The sequence below is a fragment of the Alnus glutinosa genome, chromosome 3 (genome assembly GCF_958979055.1).
Source record: "Alnus glutinosa chromosome 3, dhAlnGlut1.1, whole genome shotgun sequence".
Classification (NCBI taxonomy): Eukaryota; Viridiplantae; Streptophyta; class Magnoliopsida; order Fagales; family Betulaceae; genus Alnus; species Alnus glutinosa.
In genome coordinates, this window is record NC_084888.1 from 24,489,228 (window position 1) to 24,513,298 (window position 24,071).

General features: G+C 33.8%; 2 protein-coding genes and 1 pseudogene across 9 annotated transcripts; 2 read left to right on the forward strand and 1 right to left on the reverse strand.

The window, feature by feature from the left end:
* On the forward strand, positions 1–3,706 carry LOC133862335 (pentatricopeptide repeat-containing protein At3g16010-like). 4 transcript variants are annotated; one of them, XR_009899202.1, is made up of 5 exons: positions 1–263; positions 427–555; positions 678–2,527; positions 3,020–3,094; positions 3,283–3,706. XR_009899202.1 is itself a non-coding variant. In XM_062298123.1 (4 exons), the coding sequence occupies exons 2-3, from the start codon at positions 471–473 to the stop codon at positions 2,516–2,518; spliced, it is 1,926 nt and encodes a 641-aa protein (XP_062154107.1). In that variant the 5' UTR covers positions 1–263; positions 427–470; the 3' UTR covers positions 2,519–2,527; positions 3,288–3,706. The 4 variants fall into 4 exon arrangements, 2 of the variants coding, with proteins under 2 accessions (XP_062154107.1, XP_062154106.1); XR_009899203.1 differs by having other exon boundaries at positions 3,288–3,706; XM_062298123.1 differs by lacking the exon at positions 3,020–3,094 and having other exon boundaries at positions 3,288–3,706.
* Positions 3,707–7,627: 3,921 nt separating this feature from the next.
* LOC133862454 (pentatricopeptide repeat-containing protein At3g16010-like) lies at positions 7,628–11,238 on the forward strand. 5 transcript variants are annotated; one of them, XR_009899228.1, is made up of 4 exons: positions 7,628–8,096; positions 8,219–10,068; positions 10,552–10,626; positions 10,815–11,238. XR_009899228.1 is itself a non-coding variant. In XM_062298274.1 (4 exons), exons 2-3 carry the CDS (start codon positions 8,012–8,014, stop codon positions 10,057–10,059), a joined length of 1,926 nt encoding a protein of 641 aa, XP_062154258.1. In that variant the 5' UTR covers positions 7,628–7,802; positions 7,968–8,011; the 3' UTR covers positions 10,060–10,068; positions 10,815–11,238. The 5 variants fall into 5 exon arrangements, 3 of the variants coding, with proteins under 3 accessions (XP_062154258.1, XP_062154257.1, XP_062154260.1); XR_009899229.1 differs by having other exon boundaries at positions 10,820–11,238; XM_062298274.1 differs by lacking the exon at positions 10,552–10,626 and having other exon boundaries at positions 7,628–7,802; positions 7,968–8,096.
* Positions 11,239–19,475: 8,237 nt separating this feature from the next.
* LOC133863272 (protein BREAKING OF ASYMMETRY IN THE STOMATAL LINEAGE-like) lies at positions 19,476–20,912 on the reverse strand (annotated as a pseudogene).
* Positions 20,913–24,071: the final 3,159 nt, after the last annotated feature.

A 24,071-nucleotide genomic window follows, 5' to 3' on the forward strand; every position in this document is an offset into this window, starting at 1 on the left:
GAAAAAGCAGTCCTTCAGATTGCCTTCATATTATGAGCAAATTCTTCCATTGAATGATGTATATATAGTCCTTTAGAACTGGGCCCAAATCTGGGTCATGAAATGGGGTATTTGACCTCGAAGCTCTTGACCCGGTCCACTATAACAACGACCCTTTTCCTCTCCTCCCGCTCCGACTCTCCGTTGAGATTTTGGTAGACCGTAACATTCAGTAAAACTATTTTCATTTCGATTTTCGAGCATTCCTCTGCGACAAAACTCAGGTTCTCTATGTCTCTCTTCTCTACACGTATACATACATTTTTCTATTTGTATGTTGTGTATATATGATGTTCCTGCTGTAGCGTCTGACAACTGTTTGAGGAAATGCCTCTACATGGTATTTTGTAATTGTTTGGATTTTTTTTTTTAATATATATGTTTAAGCCTGTGTGGAGCGTAATTTGGTTGGTTGGCAAGATCTTTGGCGAATGGCAAAGATGATTGTTGGGTCAGTGGCTTTGAAGCGATCGATATCAACTTTGTCATATCTCCGCGAAAGAATTAAGCAAACAGGTAAAGGGGTGATTAAGTCAATGCTTTAATATCAAGTAAAACATGTGAGGGACTCATGGGTAGAGATTTTGAGTATGCTGACATTTTTGTTTAACTGTGTTATTTTTTGTTTAAACTAGCAGAGAATGAGATTGTCGACATGTTTCGTTTACCTAGTACGAAAGATGAAGTGCAAAACTTTCCTACCAAGGGAAAGCTATCGAGGAAGGATCCCTCAGTTCGAAAATTGGATGAGAGATTTATTAGGATTTTGAAGATATTCAAGTGGGGGCCTGATGCGGAAAAGGCCTTGGAAGTGCTAAAGTTGAAAGTGGATCATCGATTGGTACGTGAGGTTCTGAAGATAGACGTTGAGGTCAATGTTAAGATTCAGTTTTTCAAGTGGGCTGGGAAGAGGAGGAACTTTGAACATGACTCAACCACGTACATGGCTTTGATCCATTGCTTGGACGAAGCTGGGGTAGTTGGTGAAATGTGGAAGACAGTTCATGAGATGGTTAGGAGTACGTGTATTATTGCTCCAGCTGAATTATCGGAAATTGTCAGAGTCTTGGGTAAGGCTAAAATGGTCAACAAGGCACTATCTGTCTTTTACCAGATAAAGAGTCGCAAGTGCAAACCCACGGCAAGGACTTACAATTCCATGATCTTGATGCTGATGCAAGAAGGTCATCATGAAAAAATCCATGAGCTTTATAATGAGATGTGTAATGAGGATAACTGTTTCCCAGATACAGTGACATATAGTGCACTCATATCGGCATTTGGGAAATTGGGTCGTGAGGATTCCGCCATCAGGTTGTTTGATGAGATGAAGGAGAATGGCTTGCAGCCCACTGCAAAGATTTATACGACATTGTTGGGAATTTATTTCAAGTTGAGTTGGGTAGAGAAAGCTTTGGGTCTAGTCCAGGAGATGAAAGAGAAGGGGTGTCCCCTAACTGTCTTTACTTACACAGAATTGATAAAGGGGCTTGGGAAAGCTGGGAGGATTGAAGAGGCTTACAGTATATATATTGATATGCTCAAAGGGGGTGGTAAGCCTGATGTTGTGCTCATAAACAATATGATAAACATTTTTGGAAGAGCAGATCGTTTGCAAGATGCTCTTAAAATTTTTAATGAAATGGAATCTTTGCAGTGCAAACCGACTGTTGTGACATATAACACTATAATAAAAGCTTTATTTGAATCCAAAGCTCCAGCTTCTGAGGCTTCTTCGTGGTTTGAGAAGATGAAGGCAACTGGTGTTGCTCCCAGCTCATTTACTTATTCAATTCTTATTGATGGTTTTTGCAAAACAAATAGAGTTGAGAAAGCTTTATTGCTTCTTGAAGAGATGGATGAAAAGGGTTTTCCTCCTTGCCCAGCTGCCTATTGCAGCCTGATAAATAGTCTTGGAAAAGCAAAACGGTATGAAGCTGCAAATGAGTTATTTCAAGAATTGAAAGAGAACTGTGGACGCTCGAGTGCTCGTGTGTATGCTGTAATGATCAAACACTTTGGGAAATGTGGGCGTATCAGTGAAGCTTTAGATCTTTTTAATGAGATGAAGAAACTTGGATGCAATCCTGATGTTTATGCTTATAATGCACTCATGTCAGGGATGGTAAGGTCTGGCATGATAGACGAAGCTCATTCCTTGCTTAGAACAATGGAAGAAAATGGTTGCTATCCAGACATAAACTCGCATAATATCATTCTAAATGGCTTGGCTAGAACTGGTGGCCCAAAGCGAGCTGGCGAGATATTTACAAAGATGAAACAATCGAAGATTAAGCCAGATGCAGTTTCTTACAACACTCTTCTTGGCTGTCTAAGCCGATCTGGTATGTTTGAGGAAGCTGCTAAGCTGATGAAAGAAATGAATTCTAGAGGTTTTGAATATGATCTTATCACTTACTCATCAATACTTGAAGCGGTTGGTAAGGTCGATGAAGATCGTAATCCTGTCACTTTTTGAAAGAACTAGGTATAACATACATGCTCCTCTCATATTTGTTTGCCACTTTTTTCTTCTTCTTCTTCTTCTTCTTCTTCTTTTTTTTTTTTTTAATATTAGAACTTCTCTATTTACCAATAGAAGAAGAAAATCTAAAAGTACAAAGAAAAGAAAAAGGTGTTTCCGCTCAATTGATGTGCATGATTCTGTGCATTTTGTGTTTAAAACATTGAATGGACTTAGCAATAGCATGCTATATTCTATTGATATGGGGAGCATTGATTTAATTTTTCTCTTATTGTCATCTCATTTGTTTATTGCTTTTAGTATGCTGTTAGATTCCTCTTATTGTCAACTTTTTTTACGATGACAAATGGGGGTGGCCGAATGGCAAAGCTTTTGGGGTGGCTCGAGCCACCCCTCCTTTTTTTTTTTTTTTTTTTTTTTTTTTTTTTCAATTTTTTAAAGCTTTTATTTATTATTATTTTTTTTAAGTTTTTATTATTTATTATTTTTAATTAGGCATAGGACACGTGTTAGCTTCTTAAAAATGTTGACGTGGACTTCTATCAATTTTTGGACGGAAGTTGGACAGAGGTATCATCTCCATCTTTAGCCATAAATAAGGTGTCATTTATAATACGAAATGAACCACAGTCGGCAAAAAATAAAGTCTTTAAACCACAAGAGGTCAAACATATTTAACCCTTTTTATTTTATTTTATTTTTTCTGAATGTTCTATTGCTTTTGATGACTTCTCTCATGAAGATTGACTTGTCTGCAGGTCAGACTACCACTCTTGCGTACTGGAAGCTGGGTCATCTTTCCTTGATAATTTTGACTCAGAATGTGTGCAAGAGAGCCATAGATAGATGGCAAGCTATGTATAGTGGTTGCTATTGATTGAAACCCACAGCTTTGCTGCCATAGTTAACGTGATAATGAAACTGAGAAACATCAGTTGAATTGGAGAAGATCGATTCTACACAGACAAATGGGATAAGTTGTCCCTGTCTGTCCTCATTGCAAATGAGGATTGCTCTCTGCCTCCAACACTATGCATTGCCTTGTTGGATAATCCAACCGACAAATTGGGTAATTGAATGGTCTTACAAATTAGTTTCAAGAAAAAACTGATGGGCATCCTCTTTCAGAAACAGGGACAATGTGAAAAGTCTGTGAATAAGAAGTTTCAAGATGTTTTTGAATCCATGTCCATATGAATAATGATAATCGTGGCTTGTTTTGTTATATTTTTGTGAAACTAGAGATTAAGAACTCTACAAGACGGACACACATAGGCCAATTTCAGCAATAGGCCGACTCAGGATTCAGAGCTCAAGCAGAACCTGCCCAAAATAATTTGTTTGAGACTCCACCATCAAGTAGAAGTAAACATTGTGTAAGCACAAAACGTAGCAAAAGGCTACAAAAGATTGGATCTTCAGTACAAAATACTGTATAATTTTTTTACCATGTGGAGTCTTTGGAACTTTCAATTTCATTAGAATTGCACCTACTAATCAAAATGATCAAGACAACAACATTTTATTGGAAATAAAGATGTGAGAACTAAATAAATTAATAAAAGTAAAATAAAAGTCATATAAAAAATCGCTGAACTCTTAGATAGTAAAACGAATATTAATCTATCTCTTAGACAAATTAATATTGTCTCCCACTTATATAATAAATTTTGTAATAGGGAATACAACAATTCTGTCCTCAAGATACAATACTTCCCAGATGTAGTGTGCAGATTGTAAATTCTGAACACTTCTCTAAATAAGAAATTCTGTAACATCAGAAGTAGTTTATAATAGTTTCTGATTATTGAAAATGCAGTTTTTGACGGTTGAAAAACCAGTTTGAAATAACAGTTTTTGATAGTTAAAAAAACAGTTAAATATTTAAAAAATATGACTGTTAGAATAGTAGTTCTACACAAAAAAAATGTACACGTAAATAATAAGCTCGTGACTCGTGTGTCAAAGTGACTATGCGCGTGCGTGTGTGCGATGGCTAGTGCTTCGCACTCGGTGATACAACTAGCATGTATGTACTCAAAATCCAATCTATTATAAGAGCAAGATAAATGTTTATAAAGCACACAAAAAACTCATAGCTTTTCAATGTAGGACAAAGTGTTATTGAAAAAATAAAGGGAAAATTGAAATATTGAAATTGAAGGGAAACTTAAATTTTGATGAAATAATTTTTAACACATTTGACAAGTATTGTATTCTAAACAAAGTCAATATATGCTGCTCATATTTTGACTAGATAAGTTTTTGTGAAAAAAAAAAATGTTTTGAATTTGTATTAAAAGTAGTTAGCGGTTAAAAATTGATTTTCAATAACTGTATAATCTTTGGTTATAGTTAACTGCTAATTGGCGTATCGGTTTTGGTTATTTAAAAATAATAATTGCCTAAGTGATTGCGGTTAGGACAAAATAACCCCAATCGCTTGTAAACCATGTAGTGTAGAGTATAACATACTTAAATGGTAGTCTAATGGATCTTCTAAAACTAAAACTAAATAGCACATGTTTGATACTTTGATGGATATAGTTTTACACAACTGGTGAGGGAAAAGGAGAGCGAATAGTTTTTTGAACAAAACACACACACAAATCTACAAACATACACTAAATGTAATTGTGATGGAGATATGTTAGCTGCACAACAATTTTGCACAACAATATTGATGTGTCCAACATTTTCATTTTTTTTTTTTTTAAATATTGGACACATCAATATTGTTGTACAATTGTTGTGTAAATAACATATCTCGTTGTAATGTATGGTTTAATTTATGAGAAATGATCCCTACACTCATTTCTCACAATAGCCCCACAACAAGCTGACGCGGCTGGTAATATTTTATTATTTTTTTTGTTTGTTTTAGAATGGGACTGCACAAGTCAAAAGCTGGCCCCTTTTTTCTGAGATCCTCGATTCGCCACATAAGCAATTGCCGCCATCACCGTACACGTTAAGTTAACGCTTTTTTTCCTAATTAATGCAGCTTTCAAATGCCTTATCTCAAATTTTTAATCTTTGAAAGCAAAGCCTGGGGCGCCAGAGTATTAATTAATTACCCACTAACTTGAAAAGACAAATATTATTCCATAGTGGATAATATTTGAGTAAATTATTATTGAATGTCTGGAAAAATTAATTATTAATTAGAAATTAAATTTAAGAAAAGGAACGTGAAAGTTTTATAGCATTAAAATATTTTACCAATAATTAACCTTCATCCAATTAATTTAAGTAATCCTAGCTAATTGTAAAGATATTTATAAATAACTTAAGTCCAAGCCATCGATCCCAAATGATATTTCATTATATTCTAAAGAACTATATATATATATATATATATATATATATATATATATATATATATATATATATATATATATTATATGATAATCGCCATTTCACTGAACTAATGACACGTGTAATACCTTTTATTAAATTCCGTGCTAAACTAATGACTTGTGTAATACCTTTATTAATATGTCAACTTATTATATGATTTCCAATTGATGTATATTATCCGGATTAATTTGCCTTTATTTCTCTTGGAAGTCAAAATCTAGACTTTTTACTAAAGCAAGAAAATGGATTTTTCAAGCACTATATAGTAAACAAATTAAGTGGTGCATATATATAGTGCTGGATGTAGTGCTACGTCGGCCACCTTAAAAGATTGCCCGTTTATGAAAAAAAAAAAAAAAAAAAAAATAGAATGTGTTTTTGTGCCGTCCATTTCGGGTGGGGTATCAAATATTTTAGATGGTTTAATTTATAGCACACTTTCACTTTGTAGCAGTGATGTGGAATAAATACAAACTACCAAATCATTTGTTTGGGAAAAATATTGATTTGTATCTCATAAATTAATTAAGAGATTTAGATGATTTAATTATCGTAGATTAAGAGATTTGTTAACCCTAATCCAGGGATATATATGTGACGTCCCACATCGTCTGGGAATGAGGATGTGCTTATATGTATAAATGCACTTTCCGTAATTCAGAATTAACCAAATTGCTAAGCGTTCTCTCTCATTCTTTATTTAATTACTTACTTAATTAGCGTAAATTGTGTTTTAAGCTCTTATTTAACATATTAGGCGTTACAGGAGAGGTTAATTGTATTTTTCTCTAGAATTTAATGAAATGTTTTCTTACTAGTTATTTTTTTTTTTTTTTTGACATGTCCATACAAGAGGAGGGTGTGGGATTCGAACTAGTGACCTTCGCTTCATGAGGCGTGGTCCCTAGCCGATTGAGCTACCCCTTAGAGACATTTTCTTACTAGTTACTACTACTACTTTCTAGTTTCTACTATAATGTTCTTTGATGCTCCTTATGTTTTACTTTCACTTTTAGTTACTTTCATTTTATTTACGAGTTTGTGATTTTATTGATGGACCATCCTGTTTTTGTTCTTTGGAGTGTTACCTTTGTTTTTGGAAGTGAGTTGTTGGATGTCGTGTTATTCTACTGATATGCAATGTTGGGAAAATTGGATGTTGTTTACATTTTATTTTGTTTTAGAGCAAAGAGACCTTTTATTTTGAAATTTAGAATTACAGTACTGTTTAAGTGTTTATATTTCAGTTGAATGGATTATTTTTGTTTATATTATTTTGTTTACATTTTATTTATGGCGCAAAGTGGCTAGGAAACATGGACTGTTAGGTTCTATAGGTGACTTGGTAACAAGCTAGTTACATTAGAATGTACATACAAATTTACATTAAACACTAAACATGTCAGAAAAAGCAGTCCTTCAGATTGCCTTCATATTATGAGCAAATTCTTCCATTGAATGATGTATATATAGTCCTTTAGATTGTAGCATAATTTATAGATAATATTAAGAATTTTTTAAATTTATTTATTTATTTTCTTTTTTCAGTTAAGAATTGTACAAATGAATTGCTAAAAAAAAATTAGTCGGGCTCGAGCTTGAGATCAATAGACCCAAAACAAAAATAATAAATTTGAACAAATGAATTGCTAAAAGAATTAGGTGAGCTTGAGCTCGAGATCAACATACCCAAAACAAAAATACAAACAAATAATAAGAAATAGGCTGAAGAACTGGGCCCAAATCTGGGTCATGAAATGGGGTATTTGACCTCGAAGCTCTTGACCCGGTCCACTATAACAACGACCCTTTTCCTCTCCTCCCGCTCCGACTCTCCGTTGAGATTTTGGTAGACCGTAACATTCAGTAAAACTATTTTCATTTCGATTTTCGAGCATTCCTCTGCGACAAAACTCAGGTTCTCTATATCTCTCTTCTCTACACGTATACATACATTTTTCTATTTGTATGTTGTGTATATATGATGTTCCTGCTGTAGCGTCTGACAACTGTTTGAGGAAATGCCTCTACATGGTATTTTGTAATTGTTTGGATTTTTTTTTTTTTAATATATATGTTTAAGCCTGTGTGGAGCGTAATTTGGTTGGTTGGCAAGATCTTTGGCGAATGGCAAAGATGATTGTTGGGTCAGTGGCTTTGAAGCGATCGATATCAACTTTGTCATATCTCCGCGAAAGAATTAAGCAAACAGGTAAAGGGGTGATTAAGTCAATGCTTTAATATCAAGTAAAACATGTGAGGGACTCATGGGTAGAGATTTTGAGTATGCTGACATTTTTGTTTAACTGTGTTATTTTTGGTTTAAACTAGCAGAGAATGAGATTGTCGACATGTTTCGTTTACCTAGTACGAAAGATGAAGTGCAAAACTTTCCTACCAAGGGAAAGCTATCGAGGAAGGATCCCTCAGTTCGAAAATTGGATGAGAGATTTATTAGGATTTTGAAGATATTCAAGTGGGGGCCTGATGCGGAAAAGGCCTTGGAAGTGCTAAAGTTGAAAGTGGATCATCGATTGGTACGTGAGGTTCTGAAGATAGACGTTGAGGTCAATGTTAAGATTCAGTTTTTCAAGTGGGCTGGGAAGAGGAGGAATTTTGAACATGACTCAACCACGTACATGGCTTTGATCCATTGCTTGGACGAAGCTGGGGTAGTTGGTGAAATGTGGAAGACAGTTCATGAGATGGTTAGGAGTACGTGTATTATTGCTCCAGCTGAATTATCGGAAATTGTCAGAGTCTTGGGTAAGGCTAAAATGGTCAACAAGGCACTATCTGTCTTTTACCAGATAAAGAGTCGCAAGTGCAAACCCACGGCAAGGACTTACAATTCCATGATCTTGATGCTGATGCAAGAAGGTCATCATGAAAAAATCCATGAGCTTTATAATGAGATGTGTAATGAGGATAACTGTTTCCCAGATACAGTGACATATAGTGCACTCATATCGGCATTTGGGAAATTGGGTCGTGAGGATTCCGCCATCAGGTTATTTGATGAGATGAAGGAGAATGGCTTGCAGCCCACTGCAAAGATTTATACGACATTGTTGGGAATTTATTTCAAGTTGAGTTGGGTAGAGAAAGCTTTGGGTCTAGTCCAGGATATGAAAGAGAAGGGGTGTCCCCTAACTGTCTTTACTTACACAGAATTGATAAAGGGGCTTGGGAAAGCTGGGAGGATTGAAGAGGCATACAGTATATATATTGATATGCTCAAAGGGGGTGGTAAGCCTGATGTTGTGCTCATAAACAATATGATAAACATTTTTGGAAGAGCAGATCGTTTGCAAGATGCTCTTAAAATTTTTAATGAAATGGAATCTTTGCAGTGCAAACCGACTGTTGTGACATATAACACTATAATAAAAGCTTTATTTGAATCCAAAGCTCCAGCTTCTGAGGCTTCTTCGTGGTTTGAGAAGATGAAGGCAACTGGTGTTGCTCCCAGCTCATTTACTTATTCAATTCTTATTGATGGTTTTTGCAAAACAAATAGAGTTGAGAAAGCTTTATTGCTTCTTGAAGAGATGGATGAAAAGGGTTTTCCTCCTTGCCCAGCTGCCTATTGCAGCCTGATAAATAGTCTTGGAAAAGCAAAACGGTATGAAGCTGCAAATGAGTTATTTCAAGAATTGAAAGAGAACTGTGGACGCTCGAGTGCTCGTGTGTATGCTGTAATGATCAAACACTTTGGGAAATGTGGGCGTATCAGTGAAGCTTTAGATCTTTTTAATGAGATGAAGAAACTTGGATGCAATCCTGATGTTTATGCTTATAATGCACTCATGTCAGGGATGGTAAGGTCTGGCATGATAGACGAAGCTCATTCCTTGCTTAGAACAATGGAAGAAAATGGTTGCTATCCAGACATAAACTCGCATAATATCATTCTAAATGGCTTGGCTAGAACTGGTGGCCCAAAGCGAGCTGGCGAGATATTTACAAAGATGAAACAATCGAAGATTAAGCCAGATGCAGTTTCTTACAACACTCTTCTTGGCTGTCTAAGCCGATCTGGTATGTTTGAGGAAGCTGCTAAGCTGATGAAAGAAATGAATTCTAGAGGTTTTGAATATGATCTTATCACTTACTCATCAATACTTGAAGCGGTTGGTAAGGTCGATGAAGATCGTAATCCTGTCACTTTTTGAAAGAACTAGGTATAACATACATGCTCCTCTCATATTTGTTTGCCACTTTTTTCTTCTTTTTTTTTTTTTTTTTTTTTTTTTTTTTAATATTAGAACTTCTCTATTTACCAATAGAAGAAGAAAATCTAAAAGTACAAAGAAAAGAAAAAGGTGTTTCCGCTCAATTGATGTGCATGATTCTGTGCATTTTGTGTTTAAAACATTGAATGGACTTAGCAATAGCATGCTATATTCTATTGATATGGGGAGCATTGATTTAATTTTTCTCTTATTGTCATCTCATTTGTTTATTGCTTTTAGTATGCTGTTAGATTCCTCTTATTGTCAACTTTTTTTACGATGACAAATGGGGGTGGCCGAATGGCAAAGCTTTTGGGGTGGCTCGAGCCACCCCTCCTTTTTTTTTTTTTTTTTTTTTTTTTTTTTAATTTTTTAAAGCTTTTATTTATTATTATTTTTTTTAAGTTTTTATTATTTATTATTTTTAATTAGGCATAGGACACGTGTTAGCTTCTTAAAAATGTTGACGTGGACTTCTATCAATTTTTGGACGGAAGTTGGACAGAGGTATCATCTCCATCTTTAGCCATAAATAAGGTGTCATTTATAATACGAAATGAACCACAGTCGGCAAAAAATAAAGTCTTTAAACCACAAGAGGTCAAACATATTTAACCCTTTTTATTTTATTTTATTTTTTCTGAATGTTCTATTGCTTTTGATGACTTCTCTCATGAAGATTGACTTGTCTGCAGGTCAGACTACCACTCTTGCGTACTGGAAGCTGGGTCATCTTTCCTTGATAATTTTGACTCAGAATGTGTGCAAGAGAGCCATAGATAGATGGCAAGCTATGTATAGTGGTTGCTATTGATTGAAACCCACAGCTTTGCTGCCATAGTTAACGTGATAATGAAACTGAGAAACATCAGTTGAATTGGAGAAGATCGATTCTACACAGACAAATGGGATAAGTTGTCCCTGTCTGTCCTCATTGCAAATGAGGATTGCTCTCTGCCTCCAACACTATGCATTGCCTTGTTGGATAATCCAACCGACAAATTGGGTAATTGAATGGTCTTACAAATTAGTTTCAAGAAAAAACTGATGGGCATCCTCTTTCAGAAACAGGGACAATGTGAAAAGTCTGTGAATAAGAAGTTTCAAGATGTTTTTGAATCCATGTCCATATGAATAATGATAATCGTGGCTTGTTTTGTTATATTTTTGTGAAACTAGAGATTAAGAACTCTACAAGACGGACACACATAGGCCAATTTCAGCAATAGGCCGACTCAGGATTCAGAGCTCAAGCAGAACCTGCCCAAAATAATTTGTTTGAGACTCCACCATCAAGTAGAAGTAAACATTGTGTAAGCACAAAACGTAGCAAAAGGCTACAAAAGATTGGATCTTCAGTACAAAATACTGTATAATTTTTTTACCATGTGGAGTCTTTGGAACTTTCAATTTCATTAGAATTGCACCTACTAATCAAAATGATCAAGACAACAACATTTTATTGGAAATAAAGATGTGAGAACTAAATAAATTAATAAAAGTAAAATAAAAGTCATATAAAAAATCGCTGAACTCTTAGATAGTAAAACGAATATTAATCTATCTCTTAGACAAATTAATATTGTCTCCCACTTATATAATAAATTTTGTAATAGGGAATACAACAATTCTGTCCTCAAGATACAATACTTCCCAGATGTAGTGTGCAGATTGTAAATTCTGAACACTTCTCTAAATAAGAAATTCTGTAACATCAGAAGTAGTTTATAATAGTTTCTGATTATTGAAAATGCAGTTTTTGACGGTTGAAAAACCAGTTTGAAATAACAGTTTTTGATAGTTAAAAAAACAGTTAAATATTTAAAAAATATGACTGTTAGAATAGTAGTTCTACACAAAAAAAATGTACACGTAAATAATAAGCTCGTGACTCGTGTGTCAAAGTGACTATGCGCGTGCGTGTGTGCGATGGCTAGTGCTTCGCACTCGGTGATACAACTAGCATGTATGTACTCAAAATCCAATCTATTATAAGAGCAAGATAAATGTTTATAAAGCACACAAAAAACTCATAGCTTTTCAATGTAGGACAAAGTGTTATTGAAAAAATAAAGGGAAAATTGAAATATTGAAATTGAAGGGAAACTTAAATTTTGATGAAATAATTTTTAACACATTTGACAAGTATTGTATTCTAAACAAAGTCAATATATGCTGCTCATATTTTGACTAGATAAGTTTTTGTGAAAAAAAAAAATGTTTTGAATTTGTATTAAAAGTAGTTAGCGGTTAAAAATTGATTTTCAATAACTGTATAATCTTTGGTTATAGTTAACTGCTAATTGGCGTATCGGTTTTGGTTATTTAAAAATAATAATTGCCTAAGTGATTGCGGTTAGGACAAAATAACCCCAATCGCTTGTAAACCATGTAGTGTAGAGTATAACATACTTAAATGGTAGTCTAATGGATCTTCTAAAACTAAAACTAAATAGCACATGTTTGATACTTTGATGGATATAGTTTTACACAACTGGTGAGGGAAAAGGAGAGCGAATAGTTTTTTGAACAAATTACACACACAAATCTACAAACATACACTAAATGTAATTGTGATGGAGATATGTTAGCTGCACAACAATTTTGCACAACAATATTGATGTGTCCAACATTTTCATTTTTTTTTTTTTTAAATATTGGACACATCAATATTGTTGTACAATTGTTGTGTAAATAACATATCTCGTTGTAATGTATGGTTTAATTTATGAGAAATGATCCCTACACTCATTTCTCACAATAGCCCCACAACAAGCTGACGTGGCTGGTAATATTTTATTATTTTTTTTGTTTGTTTTGTTTTCTTTTTGTAAAAAAATAATAAAATATTACCAGCCACGTCAGCTTGTTGTGGGGCTGTTGTGAGAAATGAGTGTAGGGATCATTTCTCTTAATTTATGAGTTAAATGTAACAAGGGTTTTTTTTTTTTTTCTTTCAATAACAAGGATTTTCCGCGTTAATGCTAGTGCATACTGCATATGCAATTCTTCCATTGATATACATCAAATAATTATTGATTAGGATTATTCCTAAAAGAATTATTATATATGCTCGGCTTTTTTCGGCATAAAATGTTTTTTGAAAAATATTTTCGACATTTTCCTGTATTTGGTGGGGTCGAAAATAATAGTCAATATGAAAATGATTTCCGTTTGACAAAAAATACTTAATAAATTTCGGAAAATGGTTTATGTTTTTTAAAAGCGTAAATCATTTTTCCCATACGGCATACTCAATCAACCCTTTGTTAAACGATGTAGTTGACCATCGCCGGAATCCTGCAACCATCACCGGATTCCGACAAGCCAGATTGGTGTCGGAATCTGTAAATTTATGCCAGAATCCAGAGACATCTGGCCACTGTCGCCGGATTCCGACTAAATTGGCAAGAATCCGGCACAAATGGCCAGATTCCGGCAACTTTTGTCGGAATCTAACCAATCCAGATTTTGGCCTTCATCACTAGAATCCGGCAACAGTAGCCAGAATCCTGCAGGTCAGTGACGAAATTTGTGCCAAAAATGTCACTTTTGTCGAAATATTTCTATAATACCCTTATTCTCTTAAAAGCTAAAATAAAAAATTAATAAAAAACTATTTTTTTTTCAAAAGAAATAAAGAAATTTTTAAAAAATTATTAATATAAAACTAAAATTTAAAGAAATTAAAAACTTAAAAATATTAAAAAATCTTAATTAAAAAAAATTAAAGAAAAAACAAGAAGAAATTTAGGACAACCATGAAGACCTTTGAATTATTTTTTATTCCGCGGTGAACGATTTGTAATTTAGGTCAACTACATGGATTGATTTTACATTTATCTTTTTTTTTTTTTTTTTTCAAAAAAAAAAAGAGAAAAGGGTATTATAGGAATATTTCGACAAAAGTGACATTTTTGACACACTTTGGGAGTTTGATAGATCACATTAGTAGACTTAAAAATTTATGGAGATATTCTAAAATTGCCTGTTAGTTCATGGGGCCTTTTTATATTTTTCCCTAGATTATTTGTTTTAGGAGGCCATTATTTCATGTATAATTCTGTAATAGCAAGCAATGACAACGTAGTAAGTAAATTTTTTACAGTTGAGGCTCAATCCATGGCTATTATTAGGGTTTTTTAGAACTTACTATGTTTCTTTGGTCATAGACTCATTGTTTAAAAAAAAATGTCAATGTCCTCAAATGATAAAAAAAATACCCTTAATAAAATAAAATAAAAATCCAAAACAATTTTTATTTTTTATTTTTTAAAATGCTCCGTTTTACTAACAACCAAGGATCTCTTTAGCTCTTCTACTTGAGCTTTGTCTTCACCAATACCTCTGGCTAACTCATCGCAAATTTGCTCCAAATCTTCTTTGTCCGCTTCTCCCTTGTTACGTGTCTAATTATTCAAATACATAACCGGATAGATAATGGTAGTTTGAGAAACTTTAATACCTCATAAATCAACTCAAGAGCTGAAAATTAATTATCTTTGCTTAGTTTATTCATCAACCCAATAGGTCTATATAGAGTTACAAAGAAATATGATAAACACAAACTACTCTCATAGAGATTTATCCTATCACTAACAACTATTAATAAAGATAATGATAAACATAATAATAAAGATAATACACAACTACGGATAATATACTATCTCTTTATTCTCTACTATTATCTACTACTAGAATATTAAAAGAAATAATACTCTCATTAGATAAATAACTGTAGACTCCTAACATTTCATTCCCCTTAAATTGGACCTTGTGCCCAAGGCCCTAGGAAAACTTATGGATTATGGGGTTATGAGTTGTCGGTGTTTCAAATGCTGCTGTGGCAGTCGCTCTTGTGGTGACTTTTCTTCCTTCTCTGTGAGCTCTCTACCCCAATGCCTCTTAATTCTTATATTGAAAATTGCACAATTTAAAAGGCTAAACTACGATTTTGTTAAAAACATTTTAAAATCGTTATTTTAAAATCGCAAACCTAAACAGACCATTAGTGCATGAAAACATAATGGAAAAAGCCATCAAATTCAAGGATTATCTGTAGAAAAAGTTCAAACAAATTGCAATTTAATATAATAATTAGGTGATCATTATAGCTCCAAGTGTGATTCATTTCTTTAAAAAAGCATGATTGAGGCTACTAAATTGGGTGAGGACTTAAGTCTACCGAAATAAATAAAAGAATTACATGGACTAGGCAGCATTTCTCATAGATTTTATTTTTATTTTTATTTTTATTTTTATTTTATGGTTAAACCCTCAAACAGATGGATTCTAAAATTAACAATAACATAAAAAAACGCTCTTAAACAAAATATGAGAAAAACAAAAGGGAGGTATTTTAGAATACCTCTTTTTTTCTTTTCTCTTCTTCTTCCTCTTCACCAACCTTCGAACCCTTGACCTGGTCAAGGTAACGAATGCCACCGACCAACGTGGTACAAGGAAAGTTGGTACCACAAGAGTTGTCCATTTTTTAAAAAAACCCGGTTTTACAATTTCGTTTCATCTTCGCTGTTCACTGACGTTGTCTGCTGGTTCATGGGTTTTGTCCTCCTATTGGTCGGGTCTACACTATACAAATGGAAAGGCCCATGAAAATTGTATAGTGATTAATTTATTTTACATAATACTTAATTATTTATATTGTGTAGTCTTTAAAAGATTATAAATATTCAAAATATACATTATAGTCTATAAAGAATAAAGAAATTAAATCCTCATAAAACTTACTAAAATCGAGATTATGGGACCGGAGAGTTCTATGTAATTCACAGATTACATAAAAGAGAACAGACCAAAGAAAGCAATAGAAGTTAAATTATTTATATTTTGTAATAAATTTTTATAATGTGTAGAACAAAAATACTTCATCATAAAATTACTTCATTTCGTATGGTTTTTGTTTTTTGTTTTCTAAATCCAGGTTAAATTTTTACTCACAGCAAATACATTGACAATAACTAAAAACAATAGCTACTATATTTAATTTTAAAAAAAAAAAAAAAACACTTTTCAAATATAATACCTACCAAATACATTTTTATATTACCTTTATGTCTCATGGAGTCGTATCTGAAACCTTAGCTACATAGATATAGAGTAATGTTTGTTGCACAATATTTCTACACACTTTGTACGATAAAGTTGACATGAAAATTATTTTCAATTTTTTTACAAAGTGTGTAATGTTGTGCAGCAACTTCCACGTCAGGTTTGTTGTAAAGAGTGTAAACAAATGTTGTGCAACAAACATTGCTTAATTCCTTATTAGAGTGCGTTTGATTGTGATTTTACAGAGTAAAAATGTGATTTTAAACTAAATCGCAGAAACATGCATTGCTTAGGAGTGCGTTCTTAAAAAATTGTGATTTGAGAATATATAAAAATTTATATTTTCAAATCACAAGCAAATGATGCGTTTCTAAAAACGGACGCTTTCAACAACTAAATTGCAATTTTATTAAACACGTAGCAGCAATTTTAAATCACTATTTTTAAATTGCACATTCTGAAATCACAAACATTGGTAATTGAAACATTAAAAACATGTACATTGTTGGGAATAATTATACTCCAAGTCGAATTAGGGTAGTAGTCCCAATTTGGTTTCAATAAGGATTACTTGAAGAATCTGGCCAACAATTCAACTCTTAATTGAATGAGAATAGGACTCCCAGAACAAATCAAACACCACACACTCAAAGTTTAAGTGGGAGTAGTAAACCCAATTTAGGTTTGACTCCACGTCTTTGCATATTAATAGGCTCATACCCTAGGTATAAATGATAGATTGATTATTTTATGCATTGAGCATACATATTCTCTCAGAAGCTAATTTAGGCTTTGGAGCGAGACCCCTGAAAGGGTCTCTTAGTTTTAGTTGTTTTGTAGTGATGAGTAAATAACGTCAAAGAATATGTAGTTCACACCATACCAGAAACAGTCTCAACAGTTCGACACCGTCTGTGGAAACGATTATTTGTTTCTCATACAAAAAAAAAAAAAAAATCATGACGGGGATTAATACGCATTCAAAAGATGCTAGAAGAATTGGGACTACTCAAGATGATGCGGGGACTTGGAACGATTCCCATGCGCAGATAGTAAATCCAAAACTCATGTATAATGGATCTGTACAGATCCATGCAAACTATGTTTACACACAAAAAATCCACATCCAACTGTAACATAACTACATTCACTCACCAAATCGACATCCATCTCCCTCGATTATGCAATATTTATGTTCAACGGCCACAAATCCATACTCATGCACACCAAGTCGTTGCTGGACTTCACTGCTCGTGCAAGATAAGTTTATGTTCTTCCTTTCATCGTTGTTAGTAGCAGTTAGCAATTTTAGCAGTTAGCAATTTTAGCAGTTTATTTTCTTATTCTATGACTTTCATTTCAAATACATGCATTCTGTCATTCTGAGGATTGTAAAAATTTATGATAATTGGTTTTACGAGAAAAGATAAAACTTTGAATGAGATAAGTATTATCTGTTGAATGCTTTATTATCGGAAGCCAAAACTTAATCCTTCATGAGACTAGTCCTGGAAGGTTTTGCTGAGATAGATAATAAATAAAAGTGATTACTTTTATTAACATGTTAGTATGTGGCCTTTCATAACTGTGTAAGTGTAGAGAAAAAGAAAGGAAGAGAATCCTAAGGCAAATCCAGTAAGACAACCCTCCAGAGAAAACAAGGCAGGGAGACAATCCTATTAAAAACAAGGAGACCAGAGCCCAGCCTGGAGATAGGGAGAAAACCCTAGGGTAAATCTAGGGAGACAACCTTGCAGAGAAAACAAGGATGAAGGAAAACCCTAAGGCAAATCCATGCAGAAAACCCTGTAGAGAAAACAAGGATGGGAGAAAAACCTAAGGCAAATCCAGGTAGACAACACTGTAGAGAAAACAAGGAGGGAGACAACCCTCGGTTTTTAGGTAACCCTCAGTTTTCAGGTTTCGGGTTTACAAGTTTGCAAGTTTTCAGGAGGCATGGGGCTATCCCCGTATATAGGGAGAAAACACTAAGGAAAAACAAGAATGCATGGGGGATCAGATTTATCCCTTGTTTTCAGGGTACAAATTTACAAGTATAAGGGGGCTACCCCAGAGACAGGGAGACAACCTTGTAGAGAAAACAAGACAAGGAGAAAATCCTCAGTTTTTAGGTTTAACCTTGGCTATGGGGGGTACATTTATTGTGTTGCGCATTAACAAGTTTAATTGCAGAAATCACAAAAGCATCACACAATTTCAGAAGATATTACATGAAAGAGCTCTTTCATTCATTACCTGGAGAAGATTACAAAGTTCACTAAGAAGCACCACCCTCAGCAACTTTAGACCTGAGACTTTTAAGGGTCAGAAGCTAAAGATTGTTCAAATCTCGAAAGAAGCCAAGACTTGGATTTTTTGAGACACAAAATTCTCATTATTCGAGTATGTCTCGGATAAGGGAATTGGGGGGTAACTGTTAGGTAGTAGTCTGAATCTAGTTCCAATAAGGACTCTATGAAGGATTTGGTCAACAATTCAACTCCCAGTTGAATGGGGATATGACTCCCAGACCAAATCAAACATCAGACACTCCTAGTTTAAGTGGGAGAAGTAAACCCAATTCGGGTTTCACTCCACTTCTTTGCATATAAATAGGCTTATACCCCAGGTATAAATGACAGACTGATTATTTTATGCTTTGAACATACTTTTCTCTTAGAAACTAATTTTGGCATTCGAGCGAGACTCCCGAAAGGGTTTCTTAGTTTTAGTTATTTTGCAGTGATCGTGGAAGTGTGAAGAACATCAAAGAACGTGTAGTTCACACAGTACCAAAAACTGTCCCAACATTAATGGATTGTAGAACAAAATAGTACAACTTTGATTTTCTTATCCATCACGTCAAAAACATTCTTAACACTATCATAATTTATAGCTTACTTGAAAATCAATATGAGACATGATTTAATAATGCAATAGTGTCACATTGTATCCAACCACTGCATCCATTTGGGTATCAAAGCAATACCAACGAGAATGCTGAAAATTCATGTGCCTCCAACAATTGACATTTCCCTCACTTCGCTAATCACTGGATACCAGCTCACCACGCTAAACAATTTACTTGGATTTTTGGGTATCAAAAGCAAGAAAAATAAATCAAACACTTGAAACAGTATTTGAGTGAGATTTTCATGTACGTTTAAAAAAAATCCTTACAACATTAAAACAATCAGCAGTAGCAGTTTCTTCATGTGATCAATCCAAACGTACAGGGGAAAAAATTGAGGAGTACTCGAAAAGAGTCAAAGGGAATGCAACTTTCATATTCTAAAACATTGAAAGCCCACACAATAGGCCTTGTGCTTCCTTAACTGCAAGCCCTTTGATTTTGGCATTTGCACAGGACTTCCCATCCATTTCCAACCTAACCTGCATGATTTCACCATAGCCTGTAACAATTATTATACCAACATTTTTTTTAAAAAAAAAACATTTATTTTTGTTATAATTGGGGTTTAGTGTTTCACTCTGATTAGATTTCTGAGACACCGAACAAAGCGCTCCCTCCTCACAAATCAGGTAAAGCTTAGGCTTTCGCTCGTGGGCATTGTCCTAAGGAATTGTTTGCTTCATCAAGCACTAAGACCAAATGACTTACAACTCGAGCCAACCCTTTGAAGTTATTGTACCAACTTTATATGATTTGGATCAACAAGAAAAGATATTTCTAGTAACTTACACTGGGAAAGCAAAAGAGCATGTGCTACCATCTGATTGATTGGATTCACTTGATTCTACTGACACTAGGCTGCTATCATCAACCTTATGATCAATTTGACATCTCCTTATGATGTCATTTGTAGGCGCTTCTATATCAAAGTATATGGTCTATTCCTCATCCTACCAAAAATAATAATTAAAACCAAGTTATATTCTAATGAAAATAATTATAGAAAGTATGAATCTATGTCAAATCATTGGTATAACTTTCTAAAGACACTTTTTCAATGAGAATTCAATAGAAAAAATGAACCATATATATACCTTTTGGTCAAAGACCATAACATCTCCATCATTTGTTTTGGCTTCCTCACCATAATTAAGTTGTTTGTCCAAACCAAAGAAAAGTAAGGCATGAATAAAAGTAATTTTCATTTAGCTTCTTATTCTGCTTTTCCTGTCTCAATTTAAGATATAGACTGCATTGTTGCTAACCTTTCGGTTAATAGGTCGCTGACTACTTCTGGACGTGCAGTCAAAGTGATTGGAAGTTTTTGGCTTGCCATCCTTGCCTATGTTGAATGCTCCATCGTCTCTAAAGCAGAAGACTATGTAGCCTTCATCTGAAAAAAGTTACCAGTGTGTGTCATCATTAGGGCCATTTTCAATTGGAATATTGGTGTCTTTTGGCTGTTTTGGCTATCTTTCATTATTGCACCAACTTTTGTGCCATGACATCTTTTTGCTACTTTGATTGATTCTACTATCACCCATTGTATCAAAACCCATGTTTTTAATCGGCAATTGAGGTGATGGAGGGCGGTATGTAGGCGATTCATCATCTGGGAATATTATAAATGTCAAAATGATAAGAACAAATAAGAAACAACTTTGGTAGTGCAAAGAAAGAAGCATAAGAAGAAAAAGAAAAGAAAATTTAGAACTCATTGTTGGTTACGTAAAGGAAACTACAAGCCAAGAAACACAATGCCCATTCCCTCGCTAACAAGCCTTGGAGTTGTACATGGCGTGCACATTCTGCAAATCCTTGTCTTGTGGTTCTGTTTTGCTCTTCTAAAACAATTTTGGCAGAACAGAAAGAGAGTCTATTGCTCTAACAGTTATGCATGAGAGAGGGAAATGAGCATTTGAATTTGAAAAAGGGATTGTGTGGCCAAGGGAGTTACAATGTTTAACATAATGAGTAATGAGTCGGTTATGTTTTCTATACATGATAAAAATGGGCGAAATTTGTGGAACACAATTGACAAATGTCTACAATTTTGTTTTCAATTCTTATTCATTATTAAAATGCGTTCGACATTGCTATTTTAAACCAAATCATAGAAAATGTCTTGTTTGAGAGTGCGTTTTTAAACAATTGAGATTTGAAAATGTAGAAAAATTTGCGTTTTCAAATCCCAGGCATATGAAAGCGTTTTTAAAAATGCATGATTTTAAATGTCAAACTGCAATTTTACCAAGCGTTTAACTATGTTTTTAAAAATCGTGTTTTCAAATCGAACATTTAAACTCGCAAACCCAAACGAAATCTTAAAAATGAAGAATTAAAAACATACATGAATTGCAGAATTAAACAATATAGTGTAACTTTTATTTTCTTACCCATCATGTCATGTCAAAAACATTCTCAACACTATCATAATTTATAGCATATTTTGGAGAGGATGAGAGAAAATGAGAGGGTTTTGTGTTTCTCAATTTTTATTTATTTTTTTTTTTTTAATGTACGTAACTACGTTTAAGTATTGAAATTTGTATTAATGAGAGAGGAAAAAAAAATCTTGTGTTAGAGAGCAAAAAAAGTGTAGTTTGTGGTTTCTAGAATTTGTTTTCCGAACTATGTCCTAATTGTTTTTCGATACAAATAAATTTGGTGGCACATTTAAGGGTGAAGATGCAATCATAAAAATTCTATAACCGTTTATTTTTATTGCGAAAAAAGAAAGAGGAGCCAAAATTTGAATTGAGCACCAAAAGCAAGGCCATATACGGCCAGCTGTTACACCTTTTTATGGGGGTTGACTGAGCACCAAATGTGTAGTTGTAGATTAATGTCTCTTAACAAATAGGCTAGCTCCTAATTCAATTACTATATTTATATGTGCTTTTTTATATATGGTCAAGATTCTTTCATTTTTCTATCAAATCTCGAAATTGCATCCTTATAGCACATTGTGAGAGTGGTAGCTATAAGGTGTTTTAGTTTCGGGTTTTAGCTTAAAAAAAATTTACTTTTTTTTTTTGTTTTTTTTGTTTTTTTTGTTTTTTTGTTGGTGTTAGCAAAATTTTATCTTGTGAATATTTGAACCTAAGCGAATTCCAATAAGCTAACATGGCATTCACTATAAAGTTCTAATATTAAATGTCCGATCCTTAATATATTTTCATACTAATATGGGCCTGCCTTTACAATGGGCCCATATATTTGGACTGGGCTTAACAATTTACCCTAATAGGATCAAAATTGTTACATATACTGTAAGGTAAACAGAGAAAGACTCCAAGGCCCAAGCACCAGTAGAAATATCCACTTTTCAAATCTCACACTTACAATAACTTAATAAAGATAGATATTTGTTGGATCCGAAACCATAACAATAATTTATAATATCATTTGATCTAAACAAGTGTAAATATCTGAATTTATTAAAAGAATAAGTAAAACAAATATTCTTATTATATATATAAACATAGTTATAATTTTTTTTGGGGTTTATGATATGGAGTGTAAATCCGGCAGGTTATAACTGGTAATCGAGTACCAACTGATAACTGGCAAACTGGCCAATCGGTTTGGTACTGGGTTTGAAATAACCGATAACCGGCTCTACCGGAGTGGTTACCGGTTTTAGCAATTATATATACCCGGTTATAACCGGTAACTGGATATATATATCCGGTATATATAATAAAAAAATATATTAATTTTTTTTGCAATTTTCAGTGTAGACTAGTTTCGTCTAAAAGCCACAGCGTGAGTGGTACCCCTTTGTTTCCTCAGTTTTCTAGGCAAACAAACAGAGTCTACATAGATAATGAAACCAGAGGGGTCATGTAAGTTAAGAAATATAAGAAAAAGCAATACCTTGATTATCAGAAGAAGAACGACGCAGGAAACGGTAGTGATGCAGAGTGGTGCATTGTGCGCCCTTGTCCTTTCCCTAGCAACCCCTGTGATGGGTTTTGGACAAAACCGTTGAGTTTTGTATAAAAGGCAGGATATATTTGTGATTCTAGGGTTAATGGCTGAGGAAGAAGGAAAGGAAAGGAAAGTAGAGAGATGTGTTACGATGTATCAGGAGGCGGAAGATGCGTTGTACATTTTGAAAATTCAATTTATGAAGATAATCCTAATGATCGACACTCTTTGCTTACATATTTGCCCCTGATATAATTATAATTATGATAACTTACCGTGCTTTCTGATTCCAATGAGATTTGGTTGTTTGTGAAGATACCCTAATCTAAAGAATGTTAAGGAGCTGATGTACAAGAAGGGTTATGCAAAGATAGACAAGCAGCGGGTTCCTTTGACAGACAATAACATTATTGAACAGGTATAACAATAAGATATAGCTTTTAATGCTCTTTTTCCTTGTCTTTTGCTTGCAGGCATTGTGGAAGTATGGCATTATCTGCATAGAAGATATTGTGCATGAGATCGCCCTTGAATGATAATGCTTTAAAACCCATAGATTTTGTTTTCCTCCATTTTTAGACTACTATATGTACATTGTACTTGAAGATGAAAGTCAACTCTTAATCCACATAATCCATAATTATCTTTTCCTTTTATGAGGGGAAATCTAGCTTGATTGTTATATATGTATTATTGATACTGTTGATTCATAATATCTTATTAGTGTGATGTATATGTAGCCACAACTCACAAGACTGACTAAGAAACTGTCTCCCACCTTGTTATCAACTTGTCATACTCATTTTGATCCACCTTCATTATAATAATAGACAAATGCTACATGCTATAATTTTATCCAGCATTCATCCAACAAGATTGATATGACATTCCCAACTAACCTTTAGATTAAATGGGTAAAATTTCAGATTTTGTGAAAGGATTTCCAAATTTAAATTAGGGGATCTTTTAATAATAATAATAATAAAATATCACTTTTCCAAATGGTTAGAGAATCCCCCCCCCCCCCCCCCCC